Source organism: Haemorhous mexicanus, chromosome 1 (genome assembly GCF_027477595.1).
Source record: "Haemorhous mexicanus isolate bHaeMex1 chromosome 1, bHaeMex1.pri, whole genome shotgun sequence".
Taxonomy (NCBI): Eukaryota; Metazoa; Chordata; class Aves; order Passeriformes; family Fringillidae; genus Haemorhous; species Haemorhous mexicanus.
Window position 1 is genome coordinate 55841719 of NC_082341.1, and position 22082 is coordinate 55863800.

A 22082-nucleotide genomic window follows, 5' to 3' on the forward strand; every position below is an offset into this window, starting at 1 on the left:
GATGAACCATGTGTTAGGTTTTGCCTGCAATGTTGATTTTCATGCAAGGTGCATGAGTGCTAGGGACCAGAGAGCAAACTTTAGGCATGTTATTCAGTTGTTATGGACTCAGCAATTGCACGGTTAAAGTACTTTGATGATCACAAGTTTTTCTGAAATAAATTGCCTGCTTGCTGATGCTTATGATGAAAAAGTCATCCTTCAGCTGATTTACATAAAAACATTAGATGCCTGTAGGCTCCTGAATTTCATTAAAATCTCAGTTCAGTCCTTGTAATTTGCTGTTTCCAATGACTAAAATGTGTCTCTCAAACAGCCTTTCCTTCTCCTGATCAAAGGCAGGTAAGTTTTTACAACCCTCTCATACCCAATTCTCATTCATCCAAACTGGTGCCTATCAGTCCTTTCTTTACAGCAGTCCATAAAGGCAGAGCAGATAGATATCACTGTTGGGTTAACTGTAAATAAATAGATTAAATTCTTGCCTTTTGTGGGCTGAATCCTGCTGTCTTTATGAATATGAAAGAAATAGTGATGTTGGTTTAAATGGGATAAGAGATGACTCAGTGCCAGCAATGATAAGGCTGTGTCCTTGTCTTTTTTCTACCCCCAGCCCCCTCCCCCACTCCCCATCTGAAGATAATTTTAGGAGGAAATTATTATTTTCAAGATTGTGAACTGTCTGAGCAAACAAAACTTCAGGTTCACTACTCTCATTACGCAATAAAATTTAAGAACTGGAGAAATAGTTGCAGAACATATGCAGGCACAAAATGCAGGTTCTCTTCTCAGCTACAAAAGGGCTAAGACAACTTTTTATTGTAGACATTTAGCATCTTTACTGTGTGGGCACTGGCATCCTCCCACTGGCCTTTCCAGTGATGGCTATCTGTGGAAGCTTTGACTTATCTACTCTGCCTCACTCAACCTGCCATGACTCCAGCTGTCAATTTAAATGCCAGATTTACTGGGCACTTGATGGTACAGACCATGTCCATGATGAACTGCACTATCATGAAGTATGTTGGATGGCTGCAGATTTTAATGCGTTCCAACTCCTGCCTGTCTGGAGAGAATTTTAGCCAGCAGATTGACCTTAGATCCCATTGCTATCCCCCTGCAGCTGCTTAATTGGGAGCTTGAATACCAGAGCCCCTGTACATGCATTGTGCTCCCACCATAAGGCAGCTGGCAGTGCTCATTTGTTCTAGCAAGACTGAAACAGTGCTCTGCTCCCTGCTCCCCTCAGATCCTTCTCTACTCAGGCCTATGAGCACCACAAATCACAGTGGTTTTTTCTTCACCGTTTCACATGGTGTCCTTGTCCTTGCTCCTGTTTCCCACCCTATGATTGTAGTACCCCCAGCCACCTCTGTCTCTTCCTTCAAGGGGGGCAAATTTAGAGTTGATTTATATGCTCATCTTTCATGCTACTTGGATACTGGAGAGATACCCAGACATGCAGTCCTCCTGCTTCCAAATGGGGCACAGCCAGGGGAAACTTAGATCTGTATTGCAGAAACAGCCTGTGGTACTGCCAGTTTGGAATATGCTCAGTACAGCTAGGATTTCCTGGGCATTTAGATGGTAAAATCAAAGATATCTCAAATGAGCATATCAAACTGAATTTTTTAGAGAGGCTTATAAGTTAGATGAATTTTAATGTACTTTTACAGAAACATGAGGAGATATGGAGCAGAAATCATTATATTAAGCACATATTAACTTGGGGGATAAAAAAAAGGTCTTCAGAAATTTCTCATGGGTAAAAACACCACGGTTTTTCCTTATCCTCAGCTACAAGTTTCTGGATGAAATTTTCTTGCTGTGCCTTTCTGTAGATACAAGGCAGACATCCAGCACACAAAGTTTTATTCCAAATGTATGTGTATTTGAAAATGTAGAAGCATCTGAAAACAGGGTTTATAATGAAAATTGTCAAACAACTTCCATAATCAGCAATACTGTTGTACTGCCTCTATGGAGAAATACATAAAAGTGCTGAAATGTATAAGCACGCATCCATTCCAGCTGCTAGCATTCTTTAGTAATGAGTCTTGCCAACAGGTCAGCTTTTGTGAGGGCAGCACATAAGCAGCAGCCTATTGAAATTGGATCTCTATGTTTTCCCTGAACAGGAGTTTACAGAGCCGCTTTGTTGTATCCGTCCTGCAGTAGAAACTCCTAGATGCCTTTATTTTCACAAGGCAAACAGGGTGTGATTTTGTCTTGGGCTCAAGAGTCCGCACCTGAAAATCCTCTCAGTGCAGTCATGGGTAGACAGAAACATGTCACTTCCCATGAACAGCATAGTAATAGAGGTGGGTTGTACAAAGCTAGACTCAAAATCAGTATGGAGCTTGCAACACTAAGGGCTCAAACAGGTGAAGTTAGGACAGAGGAGATTGGACTACTGAATATGAAGATTTGTGACTACACATTTGTTATTGGTGTAGTAATTTCCTCTACTATTCTTGTAATGGCTGCTGAATCAAATTATCAAGCAAAGGAAATAAAAGTGAAAGCCAGTAAGGGAGAGTATTTGCAGATCAACGGAACGAAGAATCAATGATATAATAAATTCTATTAATTAGCTCTCCTGTTATAAAGGAGATAACTCCAACCCTCAGTGTGCAACCCTTGAGAAGGAAAAGTCTGTGCAACAATTTCTGAAGATAAAAGAGAATACTAAGATTATCTTATCTGTTCTTCAAACATCAGTTACAACTACAAATACTGGAATATATTATTGGTGCAGAATTAAGGTTATTTGAATGTTCTGTGTGTTTCTGTATCCTGGCAAGTGTGGATTTTTTTGCTTAAGTTAAAACTTGATGAGAAATTCTGAGAGTTCTACTGCTTGTTTTTTGAGCTGTTTTTAGAGTTTCCTTGCAAATATTTGTTCCTCAAATTTATCTAAAATTTATCTAAAAACTATTGATGCTTAGGGAAAGGCTCATGCTGATGCAGGAATGCTAGGTTTCACCTCTTTGTGTTGCACAATTTACCTGCTCTCTACACTTCCAGGAATATTCATAAAGAGGAGATGGGCAGTGGAGGCAGCAGCAGCAGGTAGAGAAGGGAGGCCAGGCATGAGAGGTGGACATGAGGTGCACATCAGATTTCACAGGTAGCTGCTGATACAGTTTGTACGTTGTGCTACTCCATGCTGCCTGAAGGTCTCAATGACTCTTTCTTTCCTCTTAAACTTTGACTCACTTACTCTTTCCCTGTCTGCCTTTCCTTGCTTTGTTTCCTTTTCTCTGCTTTGCTTTCTTTTCTTCTAGTCTCTTTTAGTCTTGTTTACACAGTTGTAGTCTCTCCGCTTTCTCCCCTGTCCCATTCTGTGCAGTGATTTTGTTATAATCTCAATCCTCTCCTCCCCTCCCCTCCTTGCTTAGTCACATTGTTCTGCATATAAACTGCCTTTAATCTCTCTGTCTTTTGGTTTCTCATTGCAATTCCTTGTCCTGTGTTTTTTCATATGTCTCTCCCAGTTTCCCTATTGTATTCAAACAGTTCACCCCCTCCATTGACTCACAGTCTTACTTTGACACAAGCTGTCTCCACTTCTAGAGATCAACGTGGCTGCTTTAATTCAGGATGGTACCACAGTGATTTGATTGCAGCACAGCATCATATATTTGTTTATTCCAGCTCTGGCTCCTCTCTGGGGAAAACTTTATGACTCATAACTTAATTGCTTTGCAGTCTGATTTGGTTCACTTGGTTCCTGACCACTTACCAGAGACAGCTACCTTTCCATTACTGGTTTTGACACCTTTCATTTTTTATGCACGGTGTTTGCCCAAAAGAGCAACAACAGCTCTTTTAGTAATAGATTGAATTGATCAAAAATGACTCAGTTTTTAAGACTGGCATTACTTCCCCGAGAGGTTTTTACAGCAGTGAGAAATGCCTACCTAATGCTTAGTCACTTCAGCTATTTAACTGAAACAAAAAGTGTCATGGGAGTAAATCACAACAAGCTTGTTGAAGTGCCCCAGGTGCATCACACACTCCTAGCAAACACCAGCTGATGCTTCCTGCCTCCCCCAAAGAATATGGTCTTCCTTGAAATACTCACTAGGGTGTTCTGGGATTTTTTTAGTTTAGCAATAGAAATTGTGTTGTCTTGGCAGAGCTTTTTTTTTATATTTGAAAGAAAAAAACCTTTAAGTGAAACTTAAACCTTTAAGTGAAACTTTCACCTTTAAGTGAAAACTAAGCCTCTGAGATGAGGTTGACCTTAGTAAGCAAGAACAGAGAATTAATTATAAGATCAAGTGAACTTTTGAGAAAACATTTAGGGCAATTTTGATAACGCTGAAGGAATAGGAATGGAAGTATTTTAAAGGGAAAGGGAATCAAATAAACCAACAGGACAAATAACACTGACAGAAAAGTGGCTGGATGATGGGAACTAGGAGACTTCTTGGAGACTTTCAACATTCAATACCTCCAGTTGCAATTCATCAGCAGACCCTACTAGATTTTATCTCCTCTCACTTCAGTTTCATAAGGAATTGAGTGTTTTCAGGAGCTGGGTGGTTGCACAGCCAGGGTAAACTATTACCTAAGTTATGGTCAGGTGGTAAATTAATGTTCCAGTTAATTTGCAAAACTGATTTGGTAGCTGAGATAACTCAGGGCTTTGATAGTCAAATCATTTTGGTGAAACTAACTTTTTCTTCTTGTGAGAAGGATGAAGCCCCATGGCAGAGTTTCTCTGGCAAAAGTCAAACTTCTTAGTGCTTAGTCCTCTGAATAGGGAGTGGTCTCTGTGGTGTCCAGGGATGTAGTACATCTCAGTTTCCTTCCCTTCCTCATAACCTGTGTGGCCCACACAGGTGCTTGGTGCAAGGAGGAAAACAGATTCACCCCTCCTCTTCCTGGTTCTGATTGTCTTGCCTTGCTGTGCCTTGAGGGCCTTCCTTTGGGGTAGCTGTATTTTTCATGCATCTGTAATAGTTACAGTGGTGAATCTGAGCATACAACTGGGGATTTTCATATTTATACCAATGCAGCAGAGAGCTGTAACACAGTCAGCGTATAACAGTGTCATAGTTCAACCCCAGCCAGCAGTAAAGTCCCACACAGCCGCTTATTCACTCACCCACTAGTGGGATCAGGAAGAGAATCGGAAGGGTAAAAGCCAGAAAACTTGTGGGCTGAAATAAAGACAGTTTAGTCAGGAAATCAAAAGCCATACACACAAACAAAACAAGGAATTCTATCACCACTTCCCGTGGGCAAGCAGGTGTTCAGCTGTCTCCAGGAGAGCAGTGCCCCATCACATATAATGGCTGCTTGGAAGATAAACACCATCACCCCAAACATTCCCCCTTTTGTCCTTCTTCCTCCCCATTTATATACTGAGTGTGATGTCATGTGGTCTGGAATATCCCTTTGGTCTGTTTGGGTCATCTCTCCCAGATGTGTCTGTTCACTCTTTTCTATGCACACCCAGTCTAATCCTCAGTATGGCAGTACAAAAAGCAGAAAAGTCCTTGGCTCTGCGTGAGCCCTGCTCAGCAAGAGCAAAAATATCTTTATATTATCAACCCCTGTGTTGAGCAGAAATACAAGACATAGCCCCATACCAGCCACTGTGAAGCAAATTACTCCAGCCGAAAATGGCACAAATGGAGATACCAAGTCTGGTGTAAAGGGAGTACAATGCTGTTTTATTCTTTATCCATGTGAATTGCCAGGTAGTTTGGTGGTTGCCATAGACATGAGCATCTCATCTCTTGGAAGATTTACCAAATTCACTAGCATTTTTCCTGATTGAAAGATGAATTTAACCTCATTACTTTCTGACTTCAACGTCATAACTACATTGCTGGGTCCAGTGATCCCTAAATAATTAGAAAATTACAATGAATGAAAATTACAATGGTACACATTTATTTATGACTGGGGATTAACGAGACAACACCTGCTCCTGACCTGTGCACTCTGCCATGTAGCTAGGGCAGCAGGACAGAGTTAAATGGTCTTCTTGATTTCAGAACAAGCTAATCTACAAGACTACAATCCAAACAGTCTTTGTAATTACATATTATTTATAAACGCCAGCTGGATGATATCCAGGTTAATTTATATCACTGCCTTTCCAATACTTCCAGTGCTTTCTGTTCATTTGCAGAGGCAGCGGTACCAGGCCCACAGGTTTCTGCATCTGTTTTGGAAATGTTTCAGAGGTGATTCAGGAATGCAAGAGCAATCTTCAGATGGATTAAAATGTTAGGACTCTGTTACAGTGAAAAACATGGCACTAGCAATGTTGTTTGTAAAGAATGGTTCATGGCTAAAAAATGGCCAAATCCTAATGGCATGTTTACACATAAAGAAATTATATATAATTTTGCAAGCTTTATACTTGCTAAAGTTTCATCTCTCCATTGAAAATAGACATTTGCATAACATTTTCAATCTGAAAGCAATATGGGGAGAGAGGAATCTAGAAAAAAGCAAAATGTTGTTCTTCTGATGCTTCTAGAGCAAGTTCTCAACCCATGAAGGCCTCTATTCGACATCTTCTCTCAGATCTGTTCTCTGAATGAAATCTTTGACGTTCATTAATCACCACCTCTACCACTGCTTGATGAATGGCTCCAGCTGTGCCACTGTTTTGGATTGGGTGTGACACTTGCAATTCTCTTGAGTTGCTTTCTTGTGGTTTCCACCTGTATGTGGGCAGTTTGATTGCAAATACGTGAAACTGAGAGGGTTCTACAATAACTACATGGTTTTTTCCAAATACTTATTCAGTGATTAGTTATCTTTTGTCCTTGAAAGTGGTACAAATATCCAGATTAACTGCGTATGGATATATTCTCTCTTTCTGTTCTAATAGTTTTAGTTTAATTAAATGGATTCTTTTAAAATTTTCCTGATGCACACGCTAACTGATTTCCTACTTGTCAACCTATGACAAGATTTCCTGCTGTGGGGTCTGCACATTGTCATACAAGCTAATACCTGAAGTTATATTTTATTAACTACAAAAGTAATTTTTTTTTAAAGGCTTTTCTTTATTCTAGTTCTCAATGTTCCATGAAAATTGTAGCTAAAAATCTCCAGGGGAGAAGAAAATTAAGATTTGAATAATTGGTGTGAACTGCATGTTTTAGCTATTGTGATATCCTCAGCTTTTTCTGTCCTCTTAGCAAGTAAATGAGTTAGCTGCTGAGCTGTTAAAAGTCCTGTAGAGAAAATTACAACGTGAAAATACAATCTGGACTTGCACTTTTTCTGTCCCACAGGCTCTTCCAGCTTTTTTTGCTGCCAAAAGGAAACTGCTGCTCCCAGGTGCAACAGCAGGGTCACTGGCTCAGCTGTACTGACATCTTGAGTAAATCTCTTAAAGTTGCAGCATTTCATTTGGGGATATAGTTATGAATTCAGCCCCAGGATGGGCCCCACAGCCCCTTGTGGAGGTGCTGAAGGACTCTCTATTCTATTCCAATTCTTGTGGAATGCTGTAAAGTAAATGGGACACATGTACACATTGTTGATATAGTGGGAAAGGCTGTATTTTCACTGTATGAGCGAAATGTGCAGCTGGTCATCTGGTGAAGAATGGGCTGTGGGGATGGAAAATATGGTTTTCACAGATTAGGTGTGCTGGCACTGTGCTTCTCATCGATGGACTGTGCATTCCTGCCGCACCCCTCAGGTTAGAGTACTGAGGGAAGCCCCCTGAAAGTCAGTAGTGCTCAGAATACTTAGGAACATCACCTCTTTGCTTTTCCTTTCCCAAGTGACATCTGAAAGTTGGGAAGGCTTTACACTTCTAAAATTATTTTGTCTTTCAAAAAATATCAGGATTTCTCTTTCTACCTATGTTTCTGTATAGGTGCCTGGGTAACTGCAATTCAGGCCTGCAGTTTTGAAGATCTCCACCACTTCTCATGTCCCAGGTTTTGCTTCCACCTGGACTGCTACATGGTTGTTTCTTGGATCTACAAACAGCAGATCACAGCACCATAATCTATGGTTGTAGTCTCAGCTCTTAATTTTTTTTTTGTCACAGCTGCAGTGATTTGAGTAATTTTGTTACTGGTATTAAAACTGCAGTGCAATTTGTATGTTAAAACATGTAAATGGGATTTTTTTATTGTTTTCACACATGAGTTTTAACTGTAGTTACAGTGAACATTTTTGTGGCTCTACCAGCAAAGGCTGGTGCATTCCCTAAGCTACAGCAGCAGCTGCAAAGCAAGGTCTTAAGGAAAATCTTGGAACAGATGAACATTTCCATGTCATTTTCCAGTTAAAACTAGAAGATGTGATAGCTGCTTTTATTTAAACAGGCATTTTTCAGATCCCACAAATGTACCTGTTACACATGTAACACTGCATAATTGCTGGATCCCAGCTGTACCTAGGAACATACCAAGCTAGTTCACATCTAGTTTACTGTGGAAGAAAATTCTTGCATGCCAGCAGGCAGGCCAGGATGAGCTCCAGCAAGTCACCAGTTCCAGGCATGTAGGCAAATAGCAGCAGTTTGCATCTGTTTGTAGTCACCAAACAACACAGAAGCTGGCTGGAACTGTCTTTCTTTCTTGTAGCAGACAAGAAAGTGGGTTGTGAGGGGCTGATTAACAAGAAGCTGTTTTCACTTCTGTGCCTCAATACAGTTATTGAGATGAGTTTCCCTCAATATTATTTATTTGAATGCCAATGCGTGTGGCAAAAAGCAGCACTATGAGTGTCAAAATCATGACTTTTCCTGTGTTCCTCACCTAATTTAGAAGTCAGTGGAAATACACTAAAGTGAGGTCTGGTTGTACTCTGCTCTTCCTGAAAATGCTTTAGTGTAGTAACTGTCAGAGCAGTTAATCTGTGGAGATCTACGTCCTTGCCCTGACCAAGGCCAAACAAATTGGCACAGTAAAACCTGTCAAAGATTGCAGCTATGCAATCTTGTCCTAAGTTCCTAAATTTCTCTGCACATTAGTGCTTGATATGTCTGAACAGGGAAGATTTATATGTCCATACTTTTTTTCTTCCTAAAGGATTCTGAACATATGCTCTTAAGGCTTTCTTTGGTAACTTCTCCTCAGAAGATATTTGGATTTTAACTGTTTTAAATCCATGAACCGAAGTCCAAATTTCACCCTGACAAAGGGGAAGATCAGAGGCAGGAGGTATCCTGTTGTGCCATCCAGCAAGAATGAACCATTTGCAATTTTGCCTCTTGCCTGCCCTGTGCCTATGAGCTGTAGCTGGTCATGCAGATTACCCCTGGCAGTTTTTCTAATCCTAAATATCCCTTTTGGGTTTTTTTTTTAGCTGAAACAAAGATCTGCTTCAAGTACTACCATGGCGTGAGTGGGGCACTACGAGCCACGACTCCAAGTGTGACAGTGAAAAACAATGCAGCTCCTGTAAGTTTTTTGGTTTTTTTCCATGTATGTTCTATTGTCACTGTGCTATGCCTTGCTTTCCCTGCGTGCTTTGTATAACTTTATATCAAAACTGAACATATTTGCTCTTCATTGTTTTGTGGTACAGATAAATGAATAGTCTTTTCATGAAGATATGGGTTTGTATACTAAGAGAATGTAGATTCAGCTCTGATTCTGTCACTGATAACCTCTTTGAAGTCCCACATCCTAGCTGTATCCTGTTCTGAAAAGTTCTCTCTGCTGGGTGCTGTGATATTTGGGTGATACCCCTAGAGGATTTGTGATCCTTGGACAGTAAATACAGTAAGTGTCCAGATAGGGAAAAGATTTTCCTCGTTCAAAGGGATCTTTTCAAAATAAGCATTTTTACAATAGTGCCTTTGAATTTCAGGAACAAGCAGACTGTGACATGCCCCATCAGTGATAAGAAGTAGGCTCTTGGGACCTGATCTATCAAAGGGCCGAACATCATTTTTGACAGACTGAGGTTTCATTGAGAGCAATTTTGATTTGCTAGAGCCTAGCAAAGCTCTGTGGTTTGGATTGCTCTAAAAAGCTGTATATCTTGTCTGGTATTGGGAAATCTTATCACACTGAGAGTGAAACATCTTTTAGAAGCCCACCAAGAGACCTGATGACCTCCAAAGCTTGTCTGGCCTTGCTGGCAGTGTTTCACTGCATGCCAGGGTTGGCAGAGACCTGCATGAGCTGAGAAGTTGTATTCCAACCAGCATAAGAAAAAGACTAGTTCATATATTGTTTAGTCTAGAAGATGGGTTCAGGAAAGAACTGTCTTACCAGTGGATGTATGTCAGTTTCAGTGGACATCACCTGATTTTTTAGCCTTTTTTTTTAATTGTTTGTTTTTCTTGCTCATGTTGTTGTTGCTTTTTTGGTGTAGGTTTTTGATTGGTTTTTTTCCCAGTTCAAACTTAATATTGAAAGGCTGAGAAGTCTCCCATGCTTTGTGTTGGCTGTATCTGATTCCACCAGAGCCGAAAGGATTCATTTTTTCACCCCTGAGCCATGAAAAAACTTTTGGTGGTTTCTCCTTGCCTTCTTTTGATACACAATATAGCTGCAAACTAGATGCTGGGCAGGAGCTGCTGGCACATCCTTTAGGACTAAAAGGCATTCTTGTCTCGTTGTGTCTTTCTGATGTGCTCATGGTGAAGACATTCATCAGTTTTAGAGCCTGGAGAGTTTCCTTTAGCTGTCTTCAGAAGAACATTAGGATGTGGCCTTGGATATCTTCATTGTGAGGGATGCTGAAAAGTTCTTTTTAGCCTGTAGTGAGTCTCGTCTTGTTGCTCCAGGACTTGTTGCTGATTTCCCAGTTGTTGTAATTTAGTGGGTTAATATCTGCCATTGATTTAGTCCCTGTCTTCTCTGAAAGGTAAGCCAGCTAACCCAGGCAATAAATACCATTATCCTGAGAGATTATAATTTGTTTTTGCATTATTCCCATCCATGTCTTAGACCTGAGTTGGAGCCAACTGCACAAATTTTTCTAGTCTAGGTCTAGTATGGAAGGGTTACTCTTTCGTTATTAAGTATAAGCAGTATGAATGATATTAGTAAAAGAATATGTCTGAGACCTGTGCCTTTGTAATATGCAAATAGGTAATCCTCCAAGTTCTTTAGCTGAGACCTTTACATATTTATGGGGAAATAAAACAGCCATTCACTTTCAGCCAAGGCTGGACTTGTGTTTAAAGGAAAATCCTCTTCATGCAGTACTCATGGTCTTTACAGAAATCAGGTGAGGGCTGCCTTTTATGACCTTTAATTGAGTTTACTGTACACAACTAAAAACCAAAATATGATTAAAAGTGGTATCAGATAATGGTTTTCTGTCTGAGGACGCAACCAGTGTCCTTGGAAATAGCATTCTTTTTCTGCAGTCTTCTACTTTTTCCTGCCTTTCTAGGTTTCAAATTAGCCTGTGTGGGTTTTTGCAGACCAGAGAGGCCAGCCAGCAGTGCTGTAGGTGCAGCATCTTTTTGTCTGTTGTTTTCCTCTTCCTGATTTTGTTGTATGACTTATTTGGTGCATTATAAGGCAAATACTAAGTGAAGACAACAAAAGCATTGAAATGGCAGCAAAGGTTATGCAGTATGAACTTGGACAGAGCCTTTTGTATGAATGCAAAGAGGAGGAAAAATTGCTATAGATTTGAAAACTCCTTCAGAGTTTGGAAAGAAATACTGGGCCGACTCTTGCTTGTGTGAAAGCTTTCAGCTAAGTGTGATCCTCCAAATTCCACACCCAAATGACACCATCAGATGGCTTTCTCCATCTGCCTCTCTGCAGTACATGTTCCACCTTTATTACTGAAGTATTTGAATGTTTTATAGCATCCTGTACCATTGGCAAATGATGTTACTCCCACTGCTAAGGTGGGGAAGGCGATAACAAGGGATCTGCTCAGCCCTACTCTTTCCTTGATTCTTGTGGGCCTCTGCACTAGCTGCTGCTGGGAGTTGAATATTACCATGCAAAGTGCATACATTATCTCTAGAACTGCTAACACTCATTGTTGACTGTGATTTCACTGTTTTGTGCAATCAGTTAAGGGCTGGGACACTCTAGCACCATGCCTGTAGCTCATCTGAGCTCCCTGACACTTCTTAGCCTAGCGAGACTTTACACACAGGGCCCTTCTTGATGGAGGGGGATGTATCAAATTCCTCAGCTGCTCTCATTGCTCCAGGGGTTCAGAGCACTGCCCCAGGGTGTTGGGCATGGCATTTCTTACTGTACCAACAAAAGCTGTGGTCTTCCGACTGCTGTGGCCTCAGTGCAGAGGGGGTCTCTACTGCTCAGAGGAAGCTTTCTTCAGATCCTGGGACAGCTTCCTGCACATCCTTTTTGCTGAAAGAAGCCATCCTGTGGTCTGTGCTTAGAAATTTACCCTCTTTTGTAGCTAGTAGGAGTGTAAGCAGTGTCTGATGGATCTAAGTGTGTTAGAAAAAATAGCTTTACAGGGAAATCTCATTAAGGATCTTACTATGGGTGTTGAGGCTGAAGTATTTTGAAACCAAAGAGAGTTTTGCCATTGTAGTGATAGTGTCATAAATTCACTGACTCTAAGGCTGTCAGTAGAGGGAAGGAGGCTTTGTGTTTTTTACATAAGCAAACCTTTTTGTTTGGCACAGCTTAGGAAAAAGATCCAGAGCAGGTGTCCTTTGAGAAGCAGCATTTGAGGACAGGTGACCTTCTGGGGACAGTGTTTTTACTGCTAGCACTAACTCATCTGCAGTTGATGCCAGAGCCACCCAAGTGGGTTCTGTCCAAGCCTCCGAGCGCGTGGCAGCTTCTGCATCAGGGGCAGCAGCTGGCATATTGGCTGCTTGGTGTGTGTCCTGTCAGCAAGTCTGAAAACACTGATAACCAGCAGTATCCTAACACCACGATCTAAAACAATAGCAACAAAAAAAAGAACCCTCCTTTGTCTGTCTCACTGCAGTTTGCTGCAACTGAAAAGGGAAATGAATCTGGAAATAGTCATGCTGGGGGCTGTAAGCTGTTGCCATTCTTGTTCACGTGCTGCTGAGACTGTCTTTAACTGGCAGTTGAAAGGAATCCCACTTCCAAAGGGAAAAAAAAAGCTGCTGTGTAAGTTGGTTGTCTTTGTATAGCACCAGTGGTGCTTTAGGCTGAGTAGCATCTCACATTTCGTGTCTTATGAATGTTCTGCTCCATTTGAGTTTATCCCTTTATGCTGTAACCCAGTTATTAGAGCTGCCTTGCCTGCTGATTAGGATGCCCTGCAGTTCGTTTGTTGGTGAAAAGCCCTGTCACATTTTATTGCCTGTGAATCATCAGGCTTGAATATCTGGGAATGAAGGGCTGTGCACTTTGGCCAATTCATACATGGCAGAAGCTTAAATGTGAATTTGGGGCAGCAAATAGGCCTGGGGGTAATGACAGTAAAAAAGAGCACCTGCAATTCTGGAAAAAAAGAAAAGGAACATCCTGGCCAGCTCCTTTTTTTCTGAAGTAGAGGAAAGCAGTGTTGCTTGTGCACAGGAATTTATACTACTAAAGCATAAACATTACCGTGGTATGGATGAGCAAACCGTTTTCTCAGTAGAAAAGAGCATTTTTGCAACATCTGGAACGTTCCTGTATTTGTTACTTGTAGGGAGATACAATATAAGAAATTAAAGGTAGTATAGAAATTAATCTTACCCCTTAAGGAGCTGCAGCTGAGCCAATTATTAGAGATTGGGAACAGACCTGACCCTAACAGGCTGCAGCTGTAGCGAAGAAGAAGAAGAGTGTTATAAAAGAGTGACTTGGTTGGATGAGGGGGAGCTGGAGTCAGTTGGCTACTGCAAGAAGAAGGAAGAGTCAGTGCTTAGAGGATCTTCCTATGAGAAATGTCAAGGAGGTCTTGCAATATGAAACCTTTGTGATATGACAATAGAATCTTTGCAATATAATGACAACAGTTATTCTTTATTTAGTCATAATATTGTCACTGCTGATTCAACTTTACATCAGACATTGTAGAAAGAAATACAGGTTACAATTAATTCTAGCAATAGGGAGGTGTTATATTGTTAATATAAAACTGATTCAATCTGAACAAGGTTTTCTTGCAGTAAAATAAAGCTGGCATGAGAACAGTGTGCAGAAGAAAGAAGAACCTTCTTTCCTAAGAGCTTATAGCCTGAAAAGATAAATTTGATACATCACAATTAAAAGGCAGTAAGTGAAGAATCAATGCTTTAGCCTCAGGACAAATGTCTTCACTAAACTGGGAGCATTCACTCGCTGTGTAATAGATGCAAAGAACCTCAGCTGATTGAACCTCTGGAGCTTTTATGCCACTGTTTCTGTCTCACAGATCGTGGTGGGACTTGTCAGATACATTTGACATTGTGGGAAAAGCTGTGTAAATTGGAGCTGATTATTGAAAGAGACCTTCTCTTTGTTGTGTTTGTGTGGAAGTGCTGCCTCAGCTGGGTTTCCCACAGCAGGAATTACTGCTTGGTAAGCTACTGCTATTTGATGGTGACTGATCATTCCTGAGGACTTCCTGCTGTAAATATTTGTATTACGTGCTGTCACGTCAGAGCGTGGGCTGCCGAGGAGAGTGTGATAATGAAGGATTCTGCTTCATTTCCATATGTGTGCTGCAAGACAGGATCTTATGAGAGTGTGCATGTACAAGCAGCTGTATCTCTCATTCTATTGGAAGGCTGGATTTTAAAATCTCACCTGTGTCTTCTTTCTCCCTTCATGTCTGATTCTGTGATAAGTGAGTTTTAAAACTGTCCATGTTTCTAGGACATTGCTATGGAACAAATGTAAAAGTCTGATTTGGAGGGTGTAGGTATAATTATACTGGAACAGACAGTAAATAAAGAGGGAACAGAAACTTCTAGCGGCTTCTGCGCTGTTCAGGAAGTGAGGTTAAAAAAAGTTTATGGAAAACACAACAGGAGGCTGCTGCAATTAATCCCAGCAAAGAATGCAAGCCAGGTACATCTTTAACAAGTGTAAGCGGTGTACCTTGAAAGGCTCAGCGTTTCCAGGGAGGGAAGCAGCACTTCTCTGGAAGCTATGGATTTGCTTAGGTGACAGGGTATTTGTTAAAAGTGAGCAAGAGAATCCCCTTTCCTTATCTTGAGCTGAGAAGTAGCCAGAGCTCCCCCAGCTGCAGCTGCCTTTTAATACTAGGCAAGGAGCAGCATTGTTAGTGCCACCAGTGTTTCATGTTCCATATGCATCTCTCCCTCTTACCTGTAAAGGTAAGTCATTCAGGAAAGAAAAAAAATCAAGCCAAAACGAGAAGGGGAAATAACTGGAAATATCCACTCAGCTGGAAGGAAGCAGCAAATACAAAGTTCTTTCTGCCAGCATATGGTCTCTTTCCAATTCAAAAGGACACCAAGCAGAAAATATGTGTGCTAAGAAACAGTTGCTGAAAGAGAGTGGATTCTCTGATTAACCATTTGAAGTGAATAATTCTGAAAAAAATAACTGATCCATAAACTGTGGAAGGAAAGTGACCTGTGTGGGTTTCCTCATCTGTTGGAAGTACCTGCCCATTTTGGGTTGTCCCTGATGCAGGATTTCTTTCACAACAGCACCAGGCTGTCCGCACCCTGCCTGCATATGTGCTCATACATTGCCACTGGTGTAGTTCAACATCGTTAGGTGGTCTAACATGAAGACATGAGTCTTTGAATTCAAAGAAATTTTTACACTGACTGGGGGGAGTTGTTTTAGCATTCGAACAGGGAGTTGAATATGTCCTTCATTTTCCATAGGCATTCAAGGAGCAATTTTGTCACTGTGTGCAAAAGAAAATTATGGTGTCTAGAGTTAGAAAGCTGTCATAGCTCACAGAAGTTGATCAGAGAAGTTTAGTAGTACCTCTTAGTAGGGAATCAACAAGGATTGGATGTGCATAGGGAACGCTAGCACTTTCATGTTACAAAGGCTTGTCTGCACTCATTGTATACTTGCTTTGAGATGTTCTAGAGAAGGGATACACCAGCCATTTCAGTGGCTACAGCTGATATGCCTTCAGAGGGAAGGGGGGCTTTTTTGGCAGAATTTGACCCTGCTAGCTACATAATGTAAGGAAATTATTTTTGATATCAGAACAACCCTCAGCGTGCTTCTTACATCTGAAAAATGTCATTAATTTTTTTTTTTTTTCCACTTCCTTGTTGTTTCTTTATAAACCCACGGTAGTGTTTTACAGCCTGATTTGGTCATACTCAGTTCATGTTCAAGCATAGTTACTCCCATGAACAGCCTCTTAATACTTGCACAATTGAGCCCTTAGTTCAGTGTAATTACATTTTTGGTTATGCTTTTCTATATCCTAATTATCACTGATTCAAAGAATTTGAAGGTTAATGACACGTCCAAATTAATTCTTATTGCCACCTCAGTAACACAGGCTCTTTTTCAGTATCTAGTTATATAAAGTCTATTGTATTTACACTGCAATTACCCTGTCATGTAGTGAGCACTTTATTTATACGAATTAGTGGAGTTGGAAAGCGTAACCAGGATGTAATTGGTCCTCCAGCTACAGCATAACCACAGTCACCATGTTATAAATAATAACCTTTTTCTTCCTTTTAGTTTCCCTACTGTCTTTTTAAGTAGGGATGGTTGAGATTTTCTTTAAATATTAAGAAAACTCATTTGTAATTAAGCTCTCTTCTGAGTGCAGTTTAATAGTACTTACTTTTACAGTTCTGGTTTAGTGAAGTTGTGTGGAGCATGTGCTGAAACCTCACTGACTTTACTGGAAATGTTTACTGATTTTTTTTCTAAACAGAATACAATTGGCAAGTAGGGTCACTTGCATTTTTGTTATGATAGATTTCAGATGTATCAGTGACTAAATAAGAAATGATCCAGGTCCATGCTCCTGGTGGCTTTTTTCTCTGTCTTGTTATTGACTTTGCAGCTTGGTGTGGTTGAAACTCCTGTTATTCATTCATAGATTTACATCCTTTTTGAGAGGTAAGTGCTCATAATTTATTATCTAACAAGCATAAATTGAGTAGGGGAGGTACAAACAATTTTCGTTGTGAACATTGATTTCCTGAGCAGCAGCCCATACCTCTCAGTATGCAGGGATGTGTGTTTTTATTGTTCCACCCCAGGAGGAATATCTCTGCTTTCCAGCACACAGCTGTTTGCATATTTAAATGTTATTTAACTTATCAGTCTTCATAATTTTCTCATTCATCCATATGAAAGACAGGTTATTTGATCATCTTAATGGAATTGGAAACACAAAGACCTAAAATTAGTCTTAGCATCAAAAATCAGAATGGATTGGAAAAAACTTTGTGACAAAAGCTCCCAAAATACTTCTCAGTGTTTTTTCTGCCCAAATTCACCTGCATATTTCACACAGGTCTTCAAGAAGTGCATATCTAGGAGAGAAGGGGAAGAGCCTCTTGCACAGTGCGTGTGGGACGTGGGACAGCAGGTGACCAGGGATCAGTGCTGCTCTTCTCTGGACTTTGATGCTTGTCACTAAGGAGGCACTAGCTTTAGTCCTCTTTTACCACTGCAGGCTTGCCTAAATTCCTAGTAGCTTCACACAATATGTTGCTGTAGATATAGCTGCAATGGATTTAAACAGGAAAGAGGTGACATAAGAAAAAGCTGGCATCTCTTAAATTATTAAGTTAAATAATTCTGTAAGTGTTCATCCATCAGACTTTTTCCTTTTGAGTTAGTCCAGATGCACAGTTCTGCAGATTTAAAGTGGAATAGGACAGAACAAAAACCAGGGTTAATGCTACCATTTGCAGGTTCTGTTAAATTGTTGTCCATTTCTTGCCCTGTCATGGACTCTACCTAAGCAGCACTAATTGTGGAGCTGCTGAGCCATCCCTAAGCATTGCTGTTCACAGCCTAGTCTTCACTATGCCTGTCAGTTGCACCAATTGTGAGCTTCTCCCTGTTGCCCTAATTTCTTTGTACCTGTTGTTTCAAAGAAAACACTTGGGTCAAATTTAACCTTACTTGGCATCTGATACTGTATGATCTTCTAAGTGTAAATTTAGAATGCTTTAATTAGTAGACTTGCAATACAGTGTGGAGTTGATATGAAGAAATAAAAAGTATGACAGATGGGAACTGGAGTGATTTTATTTCAGCAGCACCAAGGAGACCATTACTCAAGCCATTTATTTGTTAATGAGTTCAATAAGAGTCTCGTATTTCCCAGCCACTTTCTTTTGGAATGTCACTTGTAACGCTCACATAATTGCCATAGTAATATCTGCACATCATATTGCTCCCTTCTGTGGTTTAGTAAATTATGGAGAGATCAGCAACTGTTCAGCACACTGCACTGGTGTAATCATCCTTGCTTTGGCCTTTTACAGTCTTAGATACTCTCTCATTAATGAAAAACAATGAAGTTCCTGACATTACGCAGTGGGTCTGAGGGCAGATATTTTAATTTTTGAAGGGAGAAGGAAAGAAGGATTTAGACATGGGGAGTACTTCAGAGCTGAAGGTGATAGAGTGCTGAAGGAAGGAATGAAGCACCTCCTGCTTCCTCCCTTCTAGGAATTAACTTACTGTGATAGGGCATGAATCTGATTGTGGGTGAGCACAAGATAAATTACCAGGGGTAGTTTAGACTACATGACACAGCTTTCCAGTATGTTTTAGTTCAAAAGTTGCAAAAATATTTGCTTTGATGATGCTTTACAAAATAGATTCTTTCCACTATTTTCCCCTGCATTTGCTGGTTTGATTTCTTATTGCCAATTTTGTATGCATTGATTTAAATCTCATTTGGTGCACTAGAGGCCTGCTAATGAATTTAAAAAGAGAACATTGTGTTCTACCAATTTTTATGTGTGTTTGACTATTATTTAGTGAAAGCACTATTTATACTTGGCACAATCTTAATTTAAAAAAAATGCACTTTTCACTCAGGAAAAAAAAAAAAAACAGGAATGTTGCCAGAGTGAAACAGTATCTAGCTAGTCCAACACCCAAGACCATGGAAGCTATAAGAATCCTGCAGTGCATGGGCATGAAATCCTCTAGGCCAAATTTGGCATGTCTACAGTACTGCCTGATGGGGCATAAAGAGGAAAAGCCCGGGGTTTGGTGTTCTGTGTTCCGTTTTCTTTCCAGGACTGCTTATCCACATCATGACTTGCCCTAATGTTTTCACTAGCTGTCCCTTCCTGCTCTGCACTGGACCCACATAGAGAGGCAGATGTTGGGAAAGCCTGTGTCCCTCTTGTAAGTGAGAGGCTTGATGACTGCAAGTCATTCCAGCAGGAAAATAATTTTGAGTTTGTCAGTTGTAAGCTTTCTGTACCCCCATTTTCCCTTTATTTAGGCCTTGCAAGTAAAAAAGACAGCTTTGCTTTCTTCAGTTTTTGCATTTATCTTTGTTCAATTTTATTGTCTTTTCCCATGTTCCAGGATTAGCAAAGATGGAGATAAGAAGCTGTTGATCTCTCCCATCTGTTTATCAGTTAGCACTGCTTACAGCTTTACCATGTTTCCTTTTACTGAAGTTCTTCTAAGGTACTTAGATGCATGTGTGTCAGGTGACACGTGGTTCTAATCTGCATCTTCTCTTGGACAATTTTTAATACCAAATTAAATTACTGTTGAAGGCATAAGCAGGCATTTTCAGAATCTCCTATAATCTCTGCTACTCATGAGTTTTGTGTGTTTATTTAGAAATATGGGAAAAAGTGATGTTGAGTGTGTATAACAACCTCATGGTTTTGTGTAGAATTGCAACTGAGATATAGAATCATAGAATAGAATGATAGGAATTTTTGGGTTGGAAAAGACCTCCAAGATTAACTCCAATCTCTAACTGATCACCTTGTCAACTAGACTTGCCAAGTACACTTTTTTCTTGAACACCTTCAGGGATGGTGACTCCAACTACCTGGGCAGCCCATTCCAATGCTTGACAACCCACTCCTTAAGAAATTCTTCCTCATGTCCAACCTGAACCTCCCCTGCTGTGTCTTGAGGCTATGCCCCACTTGCCACAACCTCCTTGCAGGTAGTTGTTGAGAGCAATGAGGCCACCACTGAGCCTTCTTTTATCTGGGCTAAACAGCCCCAGCTCCCTCAGCTGCTCCTAGACAACCTCCTCCAGACCATTCACCAGCTTTGTTGCCCTTCTCTGGATTCGCTCCAGAACATCAATATCTTACTTCAAGTGAAGGACCTGAACACAGGGCTTGAGATTCAGAGCCTCACCAGAGCCCAGTAGAGGGGAACAATCACAGCCCTGGTCCTGGTGGCCACACTATTTTTGATACAGGCCAGGATGCCATTGGCCTGCTTGGCTACCTAGGCACACCCTGGATTATGTTCAGCTGCAGTCAACCACCACCCCCAGGTCCTTTTCTGCCAGGCAGCTTTGCAGCCACTCTTCCCCCAGCCTGTAGCACTGCCTGGGGTTGTTGTGATCCAGGTGTAACACCTGTCACTTGGCTGTGTTGAACCTCTTTGAATTGGCCTCAGCCCATCAATCCAGCTTGTCCATATCCCTCTGCAGAGCCTTCCTACCCTCCAGCAGATCAACACTCCTGTCTAACTTAATGTCATTTGCAAACTGAGGGGGCACTCAATCCCCTTGTCCAGATCATCAATAAGTATATTAAACAGGGCATGCCCCAATAACCCCAGTAGTGATGAGGCAGTAATTGGATGAGGCTCCATTCACCACCACTCTCTGGGCCCAGACAGACAGACATTTTTTAACCCAGCTTAGAGTGCACCTGTCCAAGCCATAGGCCACCAGCTTCTGCAGGAGAATGCTGTAGGAGACAGTATCAACAGCTTTTCTTCTGCCTTCTGGGGTAGAAGACCTTTGAAGCAGGAATGGTGTGAATTAGCTAAGAAATTTGAATCACCTGGGAAGAGATGTACCAATTGTTGTATCTACTGGCCTCCACGAACCAGTGTGTGGTTTAAGCCCAGCTGGAAATAAAGGACCATGCAGTTACTCAACCTGCCCCCCTCTGCACCCACCTCAATGGAATGGGAAGGAGAATCAAAATTACACTTCTATGTTGAGATAAGAGCAGTTTAATAATTGAAAATAAATTAAAATATAGTAGCAATGTTAAATGATGATGATAATAATAATAGGAAAAACAGGTGATGCACAATACAATTGCTCACCTCTTGCTGACTGATGCCAGACCCCCTTTCCCAAACCCAGATCAACTTTCCTAGTAGGTAACTCTCCCCAGTTTATATACTGGGCATGGTAATAATCTCTTGGAATATCCCTTTGGACAGTTTGGGTCACCTGTCCCAGATGACCCAGTTTCTTTTGTTAAGTCCTCACTGGAAAAGCATGAGACAAGGGAAAAAACAGTCTTTGACCTGGGATAAAAACTGCAAAAGTGAAAACATGGGTGTGTAATCAATACCATTCTCATTCCAAATCCAAAACACAGCACCTCTAACAGCTACTGAGAAGTAGCTACCCTAGCTGAATCCAGGGCACCCAGGAAGTCATTTCCAGTCATGTTTCTGGGAGGACGTTATGCTTTCATCAAGGCAAGAGGCTTGTGTTCTGGTTTTCATTAAAATCATGCTGACACTTTTTCAAGACTGTCTGACTTAATGTATGAATTCTAATTGTTCAGATTCTAATTTCTTAATGATGGCCCATCTTTAGTACCTATGATTTCAAGCTAATTTTGCCTTTTTTAAATTGTCTTTGTCTTGTTCAGCTTTGTTATTGTAATGGTTTCTACAAAACCACCACAGTTATATAGCACTGCTGTTGGTCATCTTTATATTTCACCTCAGATGTGGGTGGCAATGTTTTACTTCTTGGGTATGTGCTAAGAATTAATGTTTTCCAAAAGTGTTACAAATTCTCAAATAAAAGTTGTTATCATAGACTTTAATCTGCTCTTAATTCCTGTTAGCTGATGAGACAAAGCAGAAGACTTAATAGTAAGTATTAGCTATGCTGAAAAGCACAGTGGTCGGGTTCCTGACTGACATGTCCATTCAGGGAAATTGACATACTAAGCTGTGCTGATTAGTTTAGAACAAAGAAGAAATGACTTATGTTGAAGAAGGAATGCAAATATTAGCTGAGAGACAGCTGTTTGTGTGGATTAGCCTTCTTAAGATGCTGAATAAATT

General features: G+C 40.7%; 1 protein-coding gene across 2 annotated transcripts in view; it reads left to right on the forward strand.

Moving 5' to 3' along the window:
• HECW1 (HECT, C2 and WW domain containing E3 ubiquitin protein ligase 1) overlaps positions 1–22082 on the forward strand; it is a 255096-nt gene that overhangs the window by 120676 nt on the left and 112338 nt on the right. For both annotated transcript variants that reach the window (XM_059849894.1, XM_059849903.1), the window contains exon 4: positions 9307–9401. In XM_059849894.1, the coding sequence (XP_059705877.1) occupies positions 9307–9401 (95 nt within the window). The remainder of the gene's footprint in view (positions 1–9306; positions 9402–22082) is intronic.